The 15,830-nt window shown below is 40.8% G+C and overlaps 2 protein-coding genes across 4 annotated transcripts; one reads left to right on the plus strand and one right to left on the minus strand.

The window, feature by feature from the left end:
• The first annotated feature begins 2,022 nt into the window (after positions 1-2,022).
• Positions 2,023-3,819, plus strand: cox5b2 (cytochrome c oxidase subunit 5B2). Its single transcript, XM_007579231.2, has 4 exons — positions 2,023-2,219; positions 2,642-2,712; positions 3,422-3,521; positions 3,601-3,819. Exons 1-4 carry the CDS (start codon positions 2,117-2,119, stop codon positions 3,711-3,713), a joined length of 387 nt encoding a protein of 128 aa, XP_007579293.1. The 5' UTR covers positions 2,023-2,116; the 3' UTR covers positions 3,714-3,819.
• Positions 3,820-4,829: 1,010 nt separating this feature from the next.
• Positions 4,830-15,610, minus strand: herc4 (HECT and RLD domain containing E3 ubiquitin protein ligase 4). 3 transcript variants are annotated; one of them, XM_007579233.2, is made up of 24 exons: positions 15,418-15,610; positions 13,762-14,022; positions 13,527-13,686; positions 12,782-12,858; positions 12,484-12,705; positions 12,323-12,414; positions 11,940-12,070; positions 11,705-11,859; positions 11,475-11,551; positions 10,322-10,446; positions 10,147-10,206; positions 9,959-10,070; positions 9,213-9,402; positions 8,750-8,922; positions 8,558-8,677; positions 8,339-8,437; positions 8,088-8,255; positions 7,372-7,515; positions 6,914-7,080; positions 6,769-6,835; positions 6,603-6,685; positions 6,333-6,516; positions 5,704-5,806; positions 5,407-5,615 (listed from the first exon to the last, which is right to left on the minus strand). In XM_007579233.2, the coding sequence occupies exons 2-24, from the start codon at positions 13,985-13,987 to the stop codon at positions 5,407-5,409; spliced, it is 3,144 nt and encodes a 1,047-aa protein (XP_007579295.1). In that variant the 5' UTR covers positions 13,988-14,022; positions 15,418-15,610. The 3 variants fall into 3 exon arrangements, with proteins under 3 accessions (XP_016520291.1, XP_016520292.1, XP_007579295.1); XM_016664805.1 differs by lacking the exon at positions 15,418-15,610 and having other exon boundaries at positions 4,830-5,615; positions 13,762-13,987; XM_016664806.1 differs by lacking the exon at positions 15,418-15,610 and having other exon boundaries at positions 4,830-5,615; positions 13,527-13,681; positions 13,762-13,935.
• Between the last annotated feature and the right edge of the window lie 220 nt (positions 15,611-15,830).

Below are 15,830 nucleotides of genomic sequence, written 5' to 3' on the forward strand. Positions count from 1 at the left end.
GTCGACTGCAGCTCTGCGCTCCTGACCTCAAACGATCCGCCAGCCTCAGCCTCCCGGTAGCTTGGATTACAGGCGCGCGCCACCGCACCCGGCGATGCTTTCCGCCGCTTTTACCGGATTTACTTTTGGTCCTGCTGATGACGTCATCACAAGAAATAATCTCAGCTCTGTGCACAGAGCGAAGGCTGATGGTAAACCAAAGTGAAAAAGTTCAGTATTTTTGTTTCACATAACAGAAAGTGAAAATACCGATTCATCACTGAAATATTCTAAGCCATATTCCCAGACACATTTCTCTTATGGGAGACTAATAAATTGTCTTATCTCGTCTTATTATGTCTTGTAATTTTAATCATCATGACTTACAGATGATGAATAAACCAAGGTTATAATATATTTTGAGAAAGCTGAGTTGAAGGAAAAAGTGTAGTAAGAAAATGAATAAAATGTTGAACTGAAACAAACAGAGACGAACTGGGCTGTTGCTCAGTGATCCAATTTCCCAAAGCTTCTTTTCCTAATGCAAATTACAGTATAAGTAATTATTCTCCTATGCATCAGCATGTATGAAATGATGTGAAATGGTGCACGGTAATACATCCTCTGGACAATGGCTCCATGTTGTTTCCAAAGAAACAACTTTAACACTGGAACCACGTTGGTTGGTACTGTAAAGAAAAAGGAGCAAATAAAGTTGTCATCAGATAAATCACTATATAAATGTTGAATAATCAGAATGAAGATGAATTTCATATCAGTTTAATAAAATAAAATTAGGGAGATTATTTCTTGTGATGTGACATCATCATCAGGACCAAAAGTAAATCCGGTAAAAGCGGTGGCGAACATCGCCGGGTGCGGTGGCGCGCGCCTGTAATCCAAGCTACCGGGAGGCTGAGGCTGGCGGATCGTTTGAATTCAGGAGCTCTGAGCTGCAGTGGACTATGCCGATCGGGTGTCCGCACTAAGCTCGGTATCGATATGGTGCTCCTGGGGGAGCCCGGGACCACCAGGTCGCCTAAGGAGGGGTGCACCGGCCCAGGTCGGGAACGGAGCAGGTCAAAGCCCCCGTGCCGCTCAGTAGTGGGATCGCGCCTGTGAATAGACGCTGTAGCGCAGCCTGAGTAATACAGCGAGACTCAGTCTTTTTACTGCGTCTGCTCCTCCTGACTGACTGATCAACACTCTGCCTCATCAACGGAGCGGCTCCAAGAAACACAATTACTGCAAATCAACAACTAAATCACTGCTGCTTGCTCACAACACAGCGCCTCCACCTGGACAACAACACAAACAGCGACTATCACTGCTTTGCTTTTCCCTTCCTGATTCTCCTTCAGGATTTATGTCCTGTTTATGCGGGTAAAAGTTTAACTGGGATTAAGTATATATATACTTTTCTTCTCTCAAAGGTCATGAAAAGACAGTAAAACATTCTTAATCTGTACAAAATACAAGAATATCTAAAGAAACAAAATACCTAATTAAAATTTTTCAATTATCCCATTGTTACTTGGTTGGATAAATATTAAAATTTGTGTTAAGTTAACATGTTTTGCCTAAAGAAGAGTGAAAATTTTAAAGTGGTGCCTTAAATAATTTAACTATTGTGAAAAATACTTTTTGTCACTCATTTCAGAAAGTAAATCTCATATAGTGTCATGTTACATTGAGTGTAATACTTTAAGCCTTTATTTCTTGTAATATTGATTATTATGACAACACAAAATGTAATGTCTTAGAAAATTAGAATATGACATAAGATCAATGTTTAAAAGGAATATTTTAAACAGAAATGTTAGGCTTCTGAATGTTCATTTCTGTGCAATGAATGCGTGGATTATTTCAATTTATGGTGTATAGTATTACATTTTCCAACGTCATTCTAATTTTTTCTATCTATATTTGTTTATTCGTGGTCAGATTTGATTTTTCGCACCTTTTTAACTCGGTTGTTCATTGGACCGCCCTCCCTAAAATCCCATTGGCTGCCGCAGCCATAACTTTCGCTCCCATTGGTCGGCTGTATAGGGGTCATTTTAGTCCTGCTTTCAGCCGTGTTACAGCCAGGTCATTGTCTTTACCTGAGTGGAACCGAACCAGCACCAGAACCAGCATGGCGGCCCGCCTTCTTCTCCGCACCTGCCCGTTAAGAGTCCTCCAGCTGAGGGGGGGCACCGCGGCGAGGCCGCTGCAGCGAGCCATGGCCTCGGCTGGGGGTAAGAAAATGTATTTATAGCCGGGGAGTCTCTCCGTTGCCCTGCGGGGAAAACTTAGCGGTGGCTCGGACTCAATCTAGGTGAATGTTCCTTGCTAGAAACTGCGTCATTTTCAGTTTTTTTTTTTTTAAATAAACTGCGCATTTTCTGTGCTCTGTGGAAGTCCCTAAACCACTTGTCATTGTGTTGTATTTCATTGTGTTTAAATGAATGTGGCAACAGTTGGGACAGTAATGAAGGTCATTTGGACTTTGTGTTGCGGCCTTTGATAGACCCACCTCCTTGGCAGCTTTCCCTGGATTGCAGCCAGTTTTCCTGCTGATTGGAGGGAAGGTGTCCAGTGACGAAGTTCGCTTTTATTGCCACCAAACTATTTAACCACATGCTCTATTTCAGCTTATTGACGCACCGTTTTTTCCCAGGAATCCCAACTGATGAGGAGCAGGCGACTGGACTGGAGCGACGCACCCTGCAGGCCCTCAAACAAGGAAAAGTGAGTTTCTGATCCATGTTCTCTGGTACAGGAGTTCCCAAAATGTTGCCATGGCTCACCAAAAAGCATTATCTCTGGACTGGGGCCCTTTTCTACAACGACAACGTTTAGAATGTTATAATTCGTTAATTATTACTTTAATAATAATTTATTAATTATTACTATTAATTACTTTTTCAACATTTATGAGACATAAATGCTGTCTCATACCTTCTGATTTGTCATGAGTTCTGCAGAGGAAAGTTTTATCACATATTATCACTATTACCAGATAATAAATTTTTTCATCACAATTCTCTTGTTTCTAAAAAAATAGGTAATTTATATTGAGCACATGAAATTGTATTTTATTCCCATAGTTATCTTTTTTGCAGCAGAGTCAGCTCCTTTGTTTTAGTTTTTTTATTCTTATCAGAACTTTTTCTTTTTTTTTTCTTTTTGCTTTCTATGGAGAAAAGCAGCTTGGTGAATTTGAATGGCAGCCAATCAGAAAAATAGCATCAGAAATAACATTTAAATACTTTTTAACTTATATTTTATTGAATAATTGTTGAACAACATAAATTTAAGATTTAAAAAGTTATGGAGTTAAATTTTCTTATTTTTACTTTTTTTCTCATCTTCCCTCCAACTTTCTGAGGCTCCCACTCTGAGCTGTTTTGGTAAACAGTGGTGTATTTTGCTTGACCTTATTTTCTGATTTTCACAGGATCCCTACAGCATCCTGAAGCCCAAACAGTACACCGGCACCAAAACAGACCCTCACATCGTTCCCAGTATCGGAAACAAGAGGCTGGTTGGCTGCCTCTGTAAGAAACTTCTATAAAGTTACTCCAAGTTGCATTACTATGCTAAATTTGAGTGATTTTTCTGGTTTTCTTGTTGCAGGCGAAGAAGACAACACTGCTATCGTGTGGTTCTGGCTCCATGAGGGAGAACCCCAACGGTGTCCTGAATGTGGGTCTCACTACAAGCTGGTCCATCACGAACTGCCCCATTAGGACTTCTGTGTGCCACGTCAACACTGGACAGCCATGTTGTCCTTCAGTGGAATGTCACTTAACATGTACAGTTTGTCATTAAAATTAAAACGTGTGAGAAAAAGAATCGAGTTCCTGTCTGTCCGAGGAGAAAAAACACGAAACAACCGAGTCAGATCAAAGAAATAGAATCGCATCCAACAAAACGTGGCTTTCATACTGATGCGCATGCGCAGAAGAGCGCTGACGGCCCACAGCAGCGCACCGTTCACGGAAGTAATGGATGCCGCAGTAGATCGATTTTAATTGAGAGCTGATAGTACTAATAAGATCATAAGATTAAGGAAAATGGTATTAAAATTACAACTGATAGTACTGACAGCAACACCTGAAGAAAAGTTTATTCGGAGAAATTTCATGATTGTAATTTTCAGCCATTGTTTACGTCTGGATTGACTGCATCTGGCGGTAATGATGTGACACGTCAATGACTTAAACGCTGGATTGATGCTACAAGACCCATTCAGACGCTATGAAACAGGTCAGAATTATTACATGAGAGGAATAAATACATTTTTTGAGTGAAAATATAACTGGTAATTTAGACCTATGAAAAAGCCACATATGGACAAAAAAAAATAGATTTGTGTTGCATTTCTTGCCTTGGATATACTTTTGGAAAAAATGTTTAAATGACTGGTGATACACGATTTTTCGGTATCAACTTTGATATCCATCAACGTTCTTTTAAAAAAAAATATCAGTTCTGGTCCAACCGAAATATTTGTTTTGGTCATGTAATGGTGATGCAGTACAGAATCAAGGATTGATTAACTGAAGCAGAAGCAAATTAGTTGATTCAATATTAATATCAACTAATATCCACATCAATACATTCCTAGAAATGCCAATTTCTGCAAGTAATTCTAACTTGTTTTTGTAAATTAAACTGATTTTGTATTATATTCATAGAACAACAAAACAATACATAGTGCAAAATGATCAAAACTATTTAAAGTCCAGAAAAGTTTGGTTTGTGAAAATACTGAAATTTTTTCCTTTGGAACAATTAAAAAATACTTAAATTACAATTTTATAGCATCAAAGAAAATAAAAAAAAAAATGACAGAACTCCTGTTCACCACCACCTTCAACCACTCATCTCCTCCAAGAGGGATTTTTATTTCTTAGTGGCTGTACTTTATTTTTAATCTGGATTGTTTAAGGCATACAGCCAATAAAATGAAGTCCGCATTCAAACGCTTCTCAGCTTGTGCAGATTCAAACATTTGCTGAACACAACTCCTGCAAAGTACAGCGACTGACTCCGAACACGGTGTCATGTCTGGGAATAGAGCACACCTTTGTTTATTTTTGAATTTATGGGCGAGATCACTTCCTGTTTTGATGTCAGTTAGAAATACCGGATCGTACGTTTTAAGCTTTTTGCTGCCATTTCACTGTTTGTTACAGGAGTTGTGTTTCAGAGCATTTTATGGTACACAGCAGTAGTCTGCATCATCATACTTGGGTCATCCAAACATGAATAAAAGCATATCTACATAGCTGTATATCACAGCTGATATTAATCCTAATATTGAAATACTGTGATGGCAAGAACTAAGTTTGGAAAATGGGACTCCTCTCCCCAGCCAGTGAGCGATGTGGGAATGTGTTCGCCATCAACAGTCGCAGCTCCAGTCCTCTTCCTGCATCAGGCCAGGTTGAAGCCTTGATTGTGATCTATCGCATGTAAAAGCTTCTCTCTCAGCGTTTCTATACTCGAGTACTTGGGAAGGTCCAACAGGTTGAAGCAGGTGTGGGCTACAGGCAAGTAGTGCTCCCCTCCGCCGGTCGGCTGGATCACCAGCTTCAGGCTTTTCATGCCCAGGATGGGGATGCGGTCGCTTCCTGTGAGGAACACTGGAGAAACGGGGGCAGCGTGAATTCAGCTGGCTGAGGGGGAACCGTCTTTATCAGGTTTAAAGCTCAGACGGTTCATCAAACTTACATAGAAACATTTTCTTCTTCTCCAGCGGAAGTTCGTGGAAGACCTCCCAGAAGAGCTTTATGGTGGGATGTTCGGCCCAGTACTCTCCTTTATATTCAGTGCTCTGCAGAACCAAAGCCAGAATTATTCATGCTAGGACTTTCCAGTGATGTTGCACACACTGCGCTTTGAAAACGTGTTGAACTTTTCCACATTTTGTCACATTACACAAACCAAACAGCAAAGGACTCTACTGGGATTTCCTGACTGACCAACATTTGTGTTGAATCTCCAGACAGATGTGAAGCATTTCTGTCATAACTGAAGTGAAGGATTTTTTAGGTCTGTTTCCAACACTGAAGAAGAGCTAAGCACTGAAATCTGTGCCCATTCCTCTTTGCAACACAGCTAAAGCTCAGACGTACCACAACCTTTGACTAGGCCCATTTACCATTTCTACCATTTCTTGTGTTTTGTAACCCTGAAGAGGTTTACTTCATGATTTTTCCCAAATGTGGCTCCACTAAAAGGTTCTGTTAGTCTGTCGCAAAGAAATCCCCATAAATAAAACTCTGAATATGGCAGTGTGACAGAATGTGAAAAGGTATGAATACTTTTACAAAGAACAGTAGGAGGTTGTGAAAGGTCACCTTCTCCAGCTCTGTCCAGTCATAGTTGGTGTTGCCAATGATCATAGCTTGCAGTTCGCTCGGCTGGAACAGATCTAAAACCCTCCCACCGCACACTTTGTGGAAACCTGAGTAAAATCCCTCGAACAGCGGAGCCACTGCCTTGTTAAAGACGTAATTCACGTAGGCGTCCACAAACTCCTGCCTACAACAAACATCGTCATGGTAAGATGAAACCCTGAGGACTCCTACATCAGCTAATGAATAATAAGACAGCCAAGACATTTTTACCGGTTTGACTTATTGACATTAATGTTTTCACCGTTTGGTACCAACTCCAGGACCTCAGTGGCTCCGTAGTTATCCTCAGTAATCTGGAAAACAAGCAGGCGGCGTTTTAAAATGGTTTCTTTCAAAGACGGAATTATTTACCCGTTTTCAACAAATGTTAACTTACAGTGAAATTCAAACAGAAAGTGTCTTCAATGTCGTCTTCAGTGTAGTCCAGTAGTTCCTGCAGGCTCCTGGTTTAAGATCGTATCCCAAAACGGTCAAAACAGGCAGAATTTAAATATTTTGAAGGACGGTAGATAGACACAAACCTTCCCACGTCTGGCATGAGCTCCTTCAGGTCTTCTAGCGTTGGCTTCCTCTTCAGGAGCTTTTTGTAGAGCGCCAGAGGGAAGTTGAGCTCTACGATGGTGAAGTTGTAGATGGCTAGACCACAGATGACCCCGATGAGGTTAAACAGGTCAAAGTCCTCGAACGTCTGCAGCGGTAAGCAGAGCCGGGAAAAGATTGAACAGAGATGCTGTTCAGACACCACAAAGTCAAGGTCAATGATGATGGATCCTTACTGTCAATGGTACACACAGTTGCTAATAGTGATGCTAATTTTTTACTTGGGGCCTTAATAGTTTTGTTAACTTTGAAGACGTTTAGCGCACTGAGCTTCCCCTAAATGAATTTTTATGGATAAATTCTAAAGGGCTAATTTATTTGGCTACTTTGTAAACTTTCTGTGTTGAAGTTTATCATCATTATCGTCGAGCGCTCACACCTTGTGTGAAAACCAGATGAGTCTGGATTCCTCATAGTAGCGAAACATCCCATATTTGGGATCCAGCAGCTCCTTCATGATCAGGAGGAAGAACTCCTTCCTGACTCCTCCAGCATCCACTGCATCTTCTCCCACAAAGATCACCTGCAACGGAGGCCACAAGGCAGAGAAAAACACATAATTTAACAAAATATTGAGACTTTTTTATTTTACATCACAGTACAAGATACATGGCAACGGTACATTACATTAGTGAAAAAACAACAGTACTGTGAGTTAATGAATTAATATTAATGAGTGTGTGTGTGTGTGTGTGTGTGTGTGTGTGTGTGTGAGAGAGTGTGATGGTGAACTGAATAAAATAATCCGTGTGTAAATAATAATAGTTACAATAATAATAATAAATCAAATTATCTGTAAATTTACAGTGGATTAATTAATAAAGTTAAAAAGTTCTATCAGGTGAACTTTGTAAGCAGGAATTACTATTTCTTTAATCAGATTTTTTCACATACTTTCCTATTTTTCATTTTTTGAGACTGTAAAAAGTTACACTACAAGTTCCTGTTTTCTCCTGATTCTCACCCAATCAGTGCAGATTCTTAAGACATGAGGAACAAAAGCTGCATTAATATTAAATTCATACAAACTTTGCTATTAAATCATCTAACCTTTGCTGGCTTTCTTCTATAAACGCCGATGTGAGCGGTGTTTACCTTCAGTGGTTTCTTGTAGTCAACGTTCTTGGACTTCCTGAGGACCTCCATGGTGTCGCCCACGATGTTCTCCCTGCGAACGATGAGGATGAGGCAGGGGTTGACCGACTCCACAGCGGGCAGGAACATGGAGCTGAAGTTCTGCAGCTGCGCCTGATCCACCGCCATCTGGTGTTCACACACAGGTTCAGGCAAAACTGGCCCAGTTGTGTAGGTACAGTGCAGAAACCCAGCAGAACTGCAGTAGATACCTGCATCTGAATGACGGCGTCTGTCTGAAGCAGCGCCGTCTTGGCCTGAGCGTCGAAGACGAAGGGATACTTGCAGAGAGTCACCACACCGTCACGGCCCTGAGGACACAAACACACATCAACACTTTTTAAGAAAAGAAGGAGAAAAAAAGACAAATCAGAGATTTAATCACAAGGTGTGAAAACCTCCAGGGTGTGAATACTTTCCCTCTGACTCACCATGGGGTACATCTGCCTCTGAATCCAGGTGACGTAGTCGTTCCTGATGTCGATCAGGGCGTCCAGCTCGTGGATGTAGAACTTGTCGTACTGGATGATGCTTCCTGATTTCTCGTTCACCTTTAGAGAGCAGCAAAGTGAAAGCAGAGCAAACCCGGCAGCAGGAGAACCAGTCACCAAAGCTTCTCTCACCTTGTGCAGAATCTCCAGGAACCGGAGCGAAGTGTCCAAGAAGCAGGTGAAGATCCGCTGCTCGGCTGGAGGAATGCCCATTTTGTGCATCTGGAGCAGAAACACAACGACGTCCTTGTAGAGATCGACAAGCCGCTGGAAGAACAGCGGTTCGAATGTGGACCACCAGTTCCCTGAAGCCATTAAAAAAACCCATCAGAAACCAAATTATGACTAAAAACTCAAAATCATAAAATTAAAACTCAAAATTATTTTTAAAAAGTCAAAATTATGACTTTGAAAACCTCAAACATTTGACTAAAAACCTCAGATTTATGGCTTTAAAACATAAACTGGTAATCATGGCTTATTCTCATAGTTATGACTTTTTAGCTACTACTTATGACTTCCTGTTGTGTTTTTACTCTTTCTTTCAATCTGACCAGGTGAGGAATGATGTTCAGTGAGTATGAAGGGAACCAACCTAAGACCTTCAGCGGCGCCTCCTTCAGGCTGACGACGCATTTGGCAAAGGGGATGGTGATGGTGATGTAGTTGCTGCGGTCGCTGAACAGAGGGCTTTCAGGCAGCGACAGGTAGAGCCTCAGGGCCTCGATGTCTGGAGGAGAGCTGCTCAGTTTGGGAATCAGCTCCTTCTCCAGGCTGGCAGCAACCTGAGAACAACGGGCCGGTTACAGTTACTGAGGATGGACCGGATCCATCAGGGACGAGTTCAGGCCACAAAGCAGCACGACGACACATTCAGACTCTGATGCTCAGAAAAATCCACCATTTATTAATATATATATTTTATCATCAGAGTTTTCTGGCATTATTCAATTGTTGCATCTTATTTCTACTTGTTATAATCTTATTTATTTACCTCAGGTTAGTTTTGTACCATATCAGTTAATATATTTCTAAAAATCAATAATAAAGGATTTGAAAAAATATCCATCATTTAGGCAAATTTATGCTGTGGACAAAAAAATATCAAACAACCTTAATAGACTAACAAACACATTCAATATATTATATTCATATACATTTCTGTGGGTGTATGTATACATGAGTGTATGTGCGTTTGTATGTATGTATATGTGAGTATGTACACACATATCTGTATTTCATATTTATATTACGTTGCTTAGCTCGGTACGGTGTTTATTTTCCTATCTGCTCTGTGACGTCGATGTGTTTGCCTGAAGTTTGGTTCTGTTCTTGACTGACCTGCTGAGAAATCTTTGGGTGGTCCTGCTGGACCAGCCTGTGGAGAAGCAGCCGGGCCATGTTCATATCCACCCCAGAATATTTACTGCTGGTACTGAAGTGATCCGGGTGACTGAGCAGAAGGAAAAACCAGCTTTAAAACGAGCGACGAGACTAAGAGGTGGAGAAGGTTTGGTTCTGCCGATTACCTGGTGGACAGAAAGGAGCCGTTCAGGCAGCAGGCGGAGGAGAACACCAGGTCGATCTCACTGCAGGAAGCAGACAGAGACATTATTAACATGGTGCAACAAACCCTCCAAACTGAGCTGAGAAGATTCATTCGTAGGAATATCAGGGCAGGAGAAATCTGAGAGACTGATTTACTTGGACATGTCGACTGGGAGTCGTCCTGGTGAGTTGTTCAGCCATTTCTGTATGATCTCCTCATTCAGGGTGCAAACCCTTCTTTGAGGATCTGGTACTGTCAAAATTTCCATGTCCTGAGGTTCCTACAATAAAGACAGGAAGAGCCATATCAGCTTATGTTGATATAATCCATCAGGTTTGAAAAACAAACTTGATGTATTTCAGTTTGTAGAGCAGAACATTTTTGGCTTTTTTTTGCATTTCTGATTCTTAAATGTACTTTAAACTGTATATTGATATCTGATGCTCAGATATTAAGTTGCTAGAATGTCATGAGACTGTCTTCAGTCAGAGGCTTCTTCAGATTTGTTGTAAGACTGACTGCTACTGGAGATCCTTTCTGCCCAAAGCATCATCCACCACAACAATAAGTAAAGAGATTTTGAATGAACAAAAATCTCTCAAAATCTCTTTTGTTCATTCAAACTTTTTGAATACACTGAAGTTTTTAGCTGTAAGGCGACAAAATGTGGAAAAGGTCAAAAAGCAAAACTAAATTACAACAAGGTCCGTTTAATACCCAGAACTGGGGAATTAACTCAGTCCAATTACAAGAACAGATTCAAATTTAACTACAGACATTAAAATTCAGTCATAGTTATAATATGAAGGAAATCTCCATGGACGGCCAGCTGACTGCTTTGAATCGCCGTGTTTAGATACGAGTAGTAAAGGGTGTCAATACTTTTTGAAGATGCTCAACGTTTAATTTGACTTTCAAGATTTTATATTTTTCAGTAAAATATTGACGACTACAGCAGTGGATTCATGGTTACGGTCCATTAGTGCAAGTGGTCAGGCGCAGCTAGAGGCTTCTCAGTGTGACGAACTGTACTTGAATGCATCATATTCCGTTATACAGACCCTGAATGCCACAGGCGTTTTGAATTCAGAAACTTTAATAACTCAGGTTTAATTTCAGAGCGTCTAATTACATTTACTTTTGTACCAGAAGGAAAAAAAGAAAAAAGATTTAATTTTCCTTCCAAAATCTAGAGATTCGAATTATTAATGTAGGGAGAGCAATAGGGGACAAAAATCAATATTACTGAACAAATCGGTTTTTAAAGGCAAACTAAAATAATTTAATTAAAGAGGACAGTTTACTTACAGTAGTGCTGCAATAATGAGCAAAGCTCTGATCTCCTCCAGCGTAAATCCTTTTGACCCAGCAGCTCTGCTCCAAGTCTGGACATTAAAGCATATGGTTAGCACAATAATAGACATAGTATTCATGTCTATTATTGGATTATTATTGGATTTTCATCTCATGTGCTTTAATTAGCAACAATTTAAAACCGGATCTTTAGATTTTCTCCAGCTTTAGTCAGGAAGTCTCACCGTTCTCCTCTGAGGGACAGGAAGCGGCCCAGGGTCCTTTAACGGGGGAGGGGCTCTTCCTGTTGCAGGTGGCGCGTGTGCCCAGCTGGCCGTTCCCTCCCAGTCCAAACGAGTAGATCTTCCCACAAGCGGGCGTGAAAGCCAGCGTGTGCTGCCTGATGTTCAGAATGTTATGAATGTCTAAACAGACGCAGCATCTGCGTTTTATCTCTCACTTTATCCTTTTATCGTTTACCTTCCACATGAGATCTGAGTGACTGTGTTTCCCATGAGCTCAAACACCTTCCTGGGGTTGATTTCATGGTTGGTGGAGTTATGGCCGAGCTGTCCGTATCCTCCTGCTCCAAACGTAAACACACCCCCTTCCTGTGGAAACACACAGAAACATGAGGCTGAAAATGATTAGAAACATGCAAATACAGCAGAACATCTCATCAAATTTGTTTTCTTTGACCCAAATCTCTTAAATCGTCCATCATTTGTAGTCAGAAATAATCTATATTCTAACAACATGCCTGGCAGGGTTCAACACAGCTGAATGATTTGCTTTTTTATTGCATGTAGAGCTACAAACTTCATCTTTATGCAATTCTGAACAGCAGAACAGATCCAGCCGACCTTTGTGAGCACAGCTGTGTGATCTTCTCCACAGGAGACGTAGATCACTCTCTGGGATCTCAGGGACTTGAGGAGAGTTGGGAAGCAGCGATCTGTTGAAGACCAGAGGAGAATTAGACTCAGACACTCCCAGGCAGCCTAAGGCTTCGTAAAGCGCCCACCGTTGGTGTCGTTGACCCCCAGCTGGCCGAACTTGTTGCGGCCCCAGCCGAACACGGCTCCAGAGAGAGTGAGGGCGAAGCTGTGAGCGCCACCTGCTGCCAGCTGAGCGAAGGGAATGGCCTGCAGCGACTGGACGGCCTGAGGCGTGGAGACGCTCTGACCCGTCAGGCCCAGCCCCAGCTGGCCGTATCGGTTCTGACCCCAGGAGAAGATCTGGCCGCCTGGAAACAAACGCGCCGTGATGGACCAGAACCGAAACGAGGGGAAAAAGAAATAAACCAAACAAAATATCCTCACCTCTGGAGAGAGCGAGTGAGTGCCAGAACCCACAAGCCACCTGGGCTACCTGTACATCTGATAAACTCTTGATGTTCCTGATAAAACATATAAAACAAGAACATCAGCAGAATGAAAACAACACATTTTATCAGACTTTATATAACAAAAGCAGAAGCAAATATTGCTTTGTTCCCTTCTGACCTTTTTCCCCCCCACAAATTTTTATATTTTTTATTGGGAATGGATGACAGAGCAACAAAAAGTGGTAGTGTATAACTGTTAACTAAAAAAATCTAATGTTATATAGCTTTTTATTCTTTTAAAGTTTGTTAGGTAAAAAAGTGCTTTTTATTTATTATTCTCTTCGCTGGTTAACTTGTCTGTAACGTAACGTCATTTATTTATACTGGCTGTATAATTAATTAATCAAAATGAATTAGCAGCCCTCGTTAGAACCTCACTTTACTTAACTTCTGGGCTTCATGAAGAAGTTTGGGGAATCCACAGAAACACATGAGGCTCAATGTACTCACTTTTTTATTTAGATGTGTCAGTGTAATGGGTAAATACAAATACAACTTAATTTTTCCAATTAAAAAATAAATATTTTAAAATATTAATACTTTAGAAAACTATGCATTAGTTTCCTTACATTGTCATAATGATTTGCCAGCTTGTATTGGTTTGTCACATAAAATCCCAACAAATTCCTACTGCAGCTGTTGCAAAAAAACTAATTTTAATAGTAAGTCACTGGCTCTACCTCGGAACTCGAATACATTCTTCAAAGTTATTTAAACCCAGCTGTCCGTCTGAGCCGAGTCCCCAAGAGAAAACCTGGCCTTTGTCGTTTAAGGCCAGCGTGTGCGACTCCCCGCAGGACAGCGCCAAGATAATCTGTGCGTCCAAGGCCACGACCTGCTCTGATAGATGACACGGTTCAGATTTTTATGAGCAGAGGCCCACGGAACCAGACAGAAACCATGAACGTCACCAACCTGGTTTCTTCCTGGACTTATCGTGCCCCAGTTGGCCCAGGTCGTTGCAGCCGCAGGTGTAGACGGTCCCATCGTCCAGCAGGAAGGCCGTGTGTCTACGGCCGCAGCCAACGTCGCTCACTCGCTTCCCGTGGAAAAACTCGCACCTCCGCGGCTCAACTACGATCTCGTCGTCGATCCCGCCCAGGCCGAGCTGTCCGTAGGAGGCGTTTCCCCAACACAGCATGGTGGCCCTCACCGCGCTGCAGGATACACTTCACCCTGCGCAAAAAATATTATCATTATAGATTCATAAAGCACAGACAAGGAGGATCACTGTAACCACAAAGAAAAGCAATAATCACTGGCTTCTTATTATGATTTGTATGTAATGGAAGTAGAGTGGAAATGATTAATCATGATGAAACGATTATTGGAATAATCATCATGTAATTTTGTAATTAATCATTAACTAGATTAAACAAAGTCAACAAAAGACCATTTGCAGAAAGAACATCTTCAGAGTAGTAATTAAGCCAAAACTGTACAAAAATATATACATTTTCCATTAAAAAGTAGCAAATCCAGCCTTTAATCACAAAACCTAACATAAAGAACACCATCATCTTTCTTTTACACTATATAATGTGAGTAGATGCACCCAGTACGTGGTTGCGGCTCCTTTTGCATGAACTATTGTAGTCGAACTTGATAAAACCCAGTGGATAACACCAGCAGAGGACATGGTGTGGTGGAAACTTTAACCTGGACTTCAAGCAGTTTGGATTATCTGCCTTAATACTCTTGATTTCTAAATGAAATTATAAATTTATTTTCATCTGAACACTCTACTAGTTCTGTAAAAATCGGTGTATGGTTATTCTTGAGGCTCTGATACGTCTTGTGCATCTTCAAACTCAATGCTGCTTGAGCACATTTTTCTTCCACCAAACTTTCCTTCAATATGTGTGGATACAACACGTGAGAAGGCAACTGGGAGTTGGCAATGACTGTCTGTCAAAGCAGCTGTTTTCATGGTTGAGTAAAGCCTAACATTCCTGAATGAATGGTATTAATTAGTCAATAAATGAACTGCTTGGTGTTATTCTCACCTTTAGACATGCACCTGCATACAGGCTTTAAACCAATTAGCCAAGCTAATAATTAACTTTCCTCTTGAAGCTTTGGTCTTCTTAATCGGAGTACCTTTCTGACATCATGTGCATATAAATAACATAATAAACACACTTTACATTAATAGCCAGGATTGACAACATTCTAATAATCCAGGATGATGTTTCCGGTTACCAAAGATAGCATGGAGATGACAAGCTAGCCAGGAGAGCAATGAATGATGCAACCTGCCCAATTTGATGTCTATGAAGCAGTTAACAGGTCGGTTTACTTTAAAGATAACATATAACATATACATTGAGTCAAAGCGTTCAACACGTGGTGTCATCGATACTTTAAGAGGTTATATTCCACCATAAGAGAGGCAGTTAGCAAGCTAAATTGTTATAATTTAGCACGGAGTTCATTCATGAACTCGAAACCAACATTAATATAAACACCCAAAATGTATATTTATTGTGTTTTTGCTTCGTTAAAATCTCCTCTTAAACAACTTTGAGAACATGCTTCAGTGAACCGCTAAAGCCAAGCAGTGAATCTCACCAAAAGCGGCTCCACAAACAGCCTCCCAGCCTCCCCGCGCTTCACTCTGCGGCTGCTTTCAGGGATTATACACCGGACATGTTTCAGAGATTACCATGGAAAGCTAACAATCAACTGGATGAAACTAAATCTTCCACTCAACTCCAAAAGATCTGTCAACAACCGCTGTACGGCGCTATTAATGTAGTGTGTCAAATGTACGGAAATACAACCAATATTTCCGGTTGAACTTTAAAAAATAAAAGTCGTTCAGTAATGTTAGCAACATCAACAGTTCAAATCGGTGTTTAAAAGCACTTTTATCTAAATAATTACTATGAATATATAAATATATGCCAAAAAGGGATTACTAAGTGCCAAAATAATAATTTTGTAAACATATGGCGAGATTTAATTTTGAAAGTTTGACAATG

This window comes from Poecilia formosa, unplaced genomic scaffold (assembly GCF_000485575.1).
Source record: "Poecilia formosa unplaced genomic scaffold, Poecilia_formosa-5.1.2 Scaffold513, whole genome shotgun sequence".
NCBI lineage: Eukaryota > Metazoa > Chordata > Actinopteri > Cyprinodontiformes > Poeciliidae > Poecilia > Poecilia formosa.

Excerpts from the sequence above, each read along its gene's own strand:
- cox5b2 (XM_007579231.2), top strand. The coding sequence starts at position 2,117 with ATGGCGGCCCGCCTTCTTCTCCGCACCTGCCCGTTAAGAGTCCTCCAG. Across the intron at positions 2,220-2,641 it reads AGCCATGGCCTCGGCTGGGG|GAATCCCAACTGATGAGGAG; the intron begins GTAAGAAAATGT and ends GTTTTTTCCCAG. Across the intron at positions 2,713-3,421 it reads AGGCCCTCAAACAAGGAAAA|GATCCCTACAGCATCCTGAA; the intron begins GTGAGTTTCTGA and ends TGATTTTCACAG.
- herc4 (XM_016664805.1), bottom strand. The coding sequence starts at position 13,987 with ATGCTGTGTTGGGGAAACGCCTCCTACGGACAGCTCGGCCTGGGCGGG. Across the intron at positions 8,256-8,338 it reads ACGCCGTCATTCAGATGCAG|ATGGCGGTGGATCAGGCGCA; the intron begins GTATCTACTGCA and ends TGTGAACACCAG. Across the intron at positions 5,807-6,332 it reads ACTGGACAGAGCTGGAGAAG|AGCACTGAATATAAAGGAGA; the intron begins GTGACCTTTCAC and ends TTGGTTCTGCAG.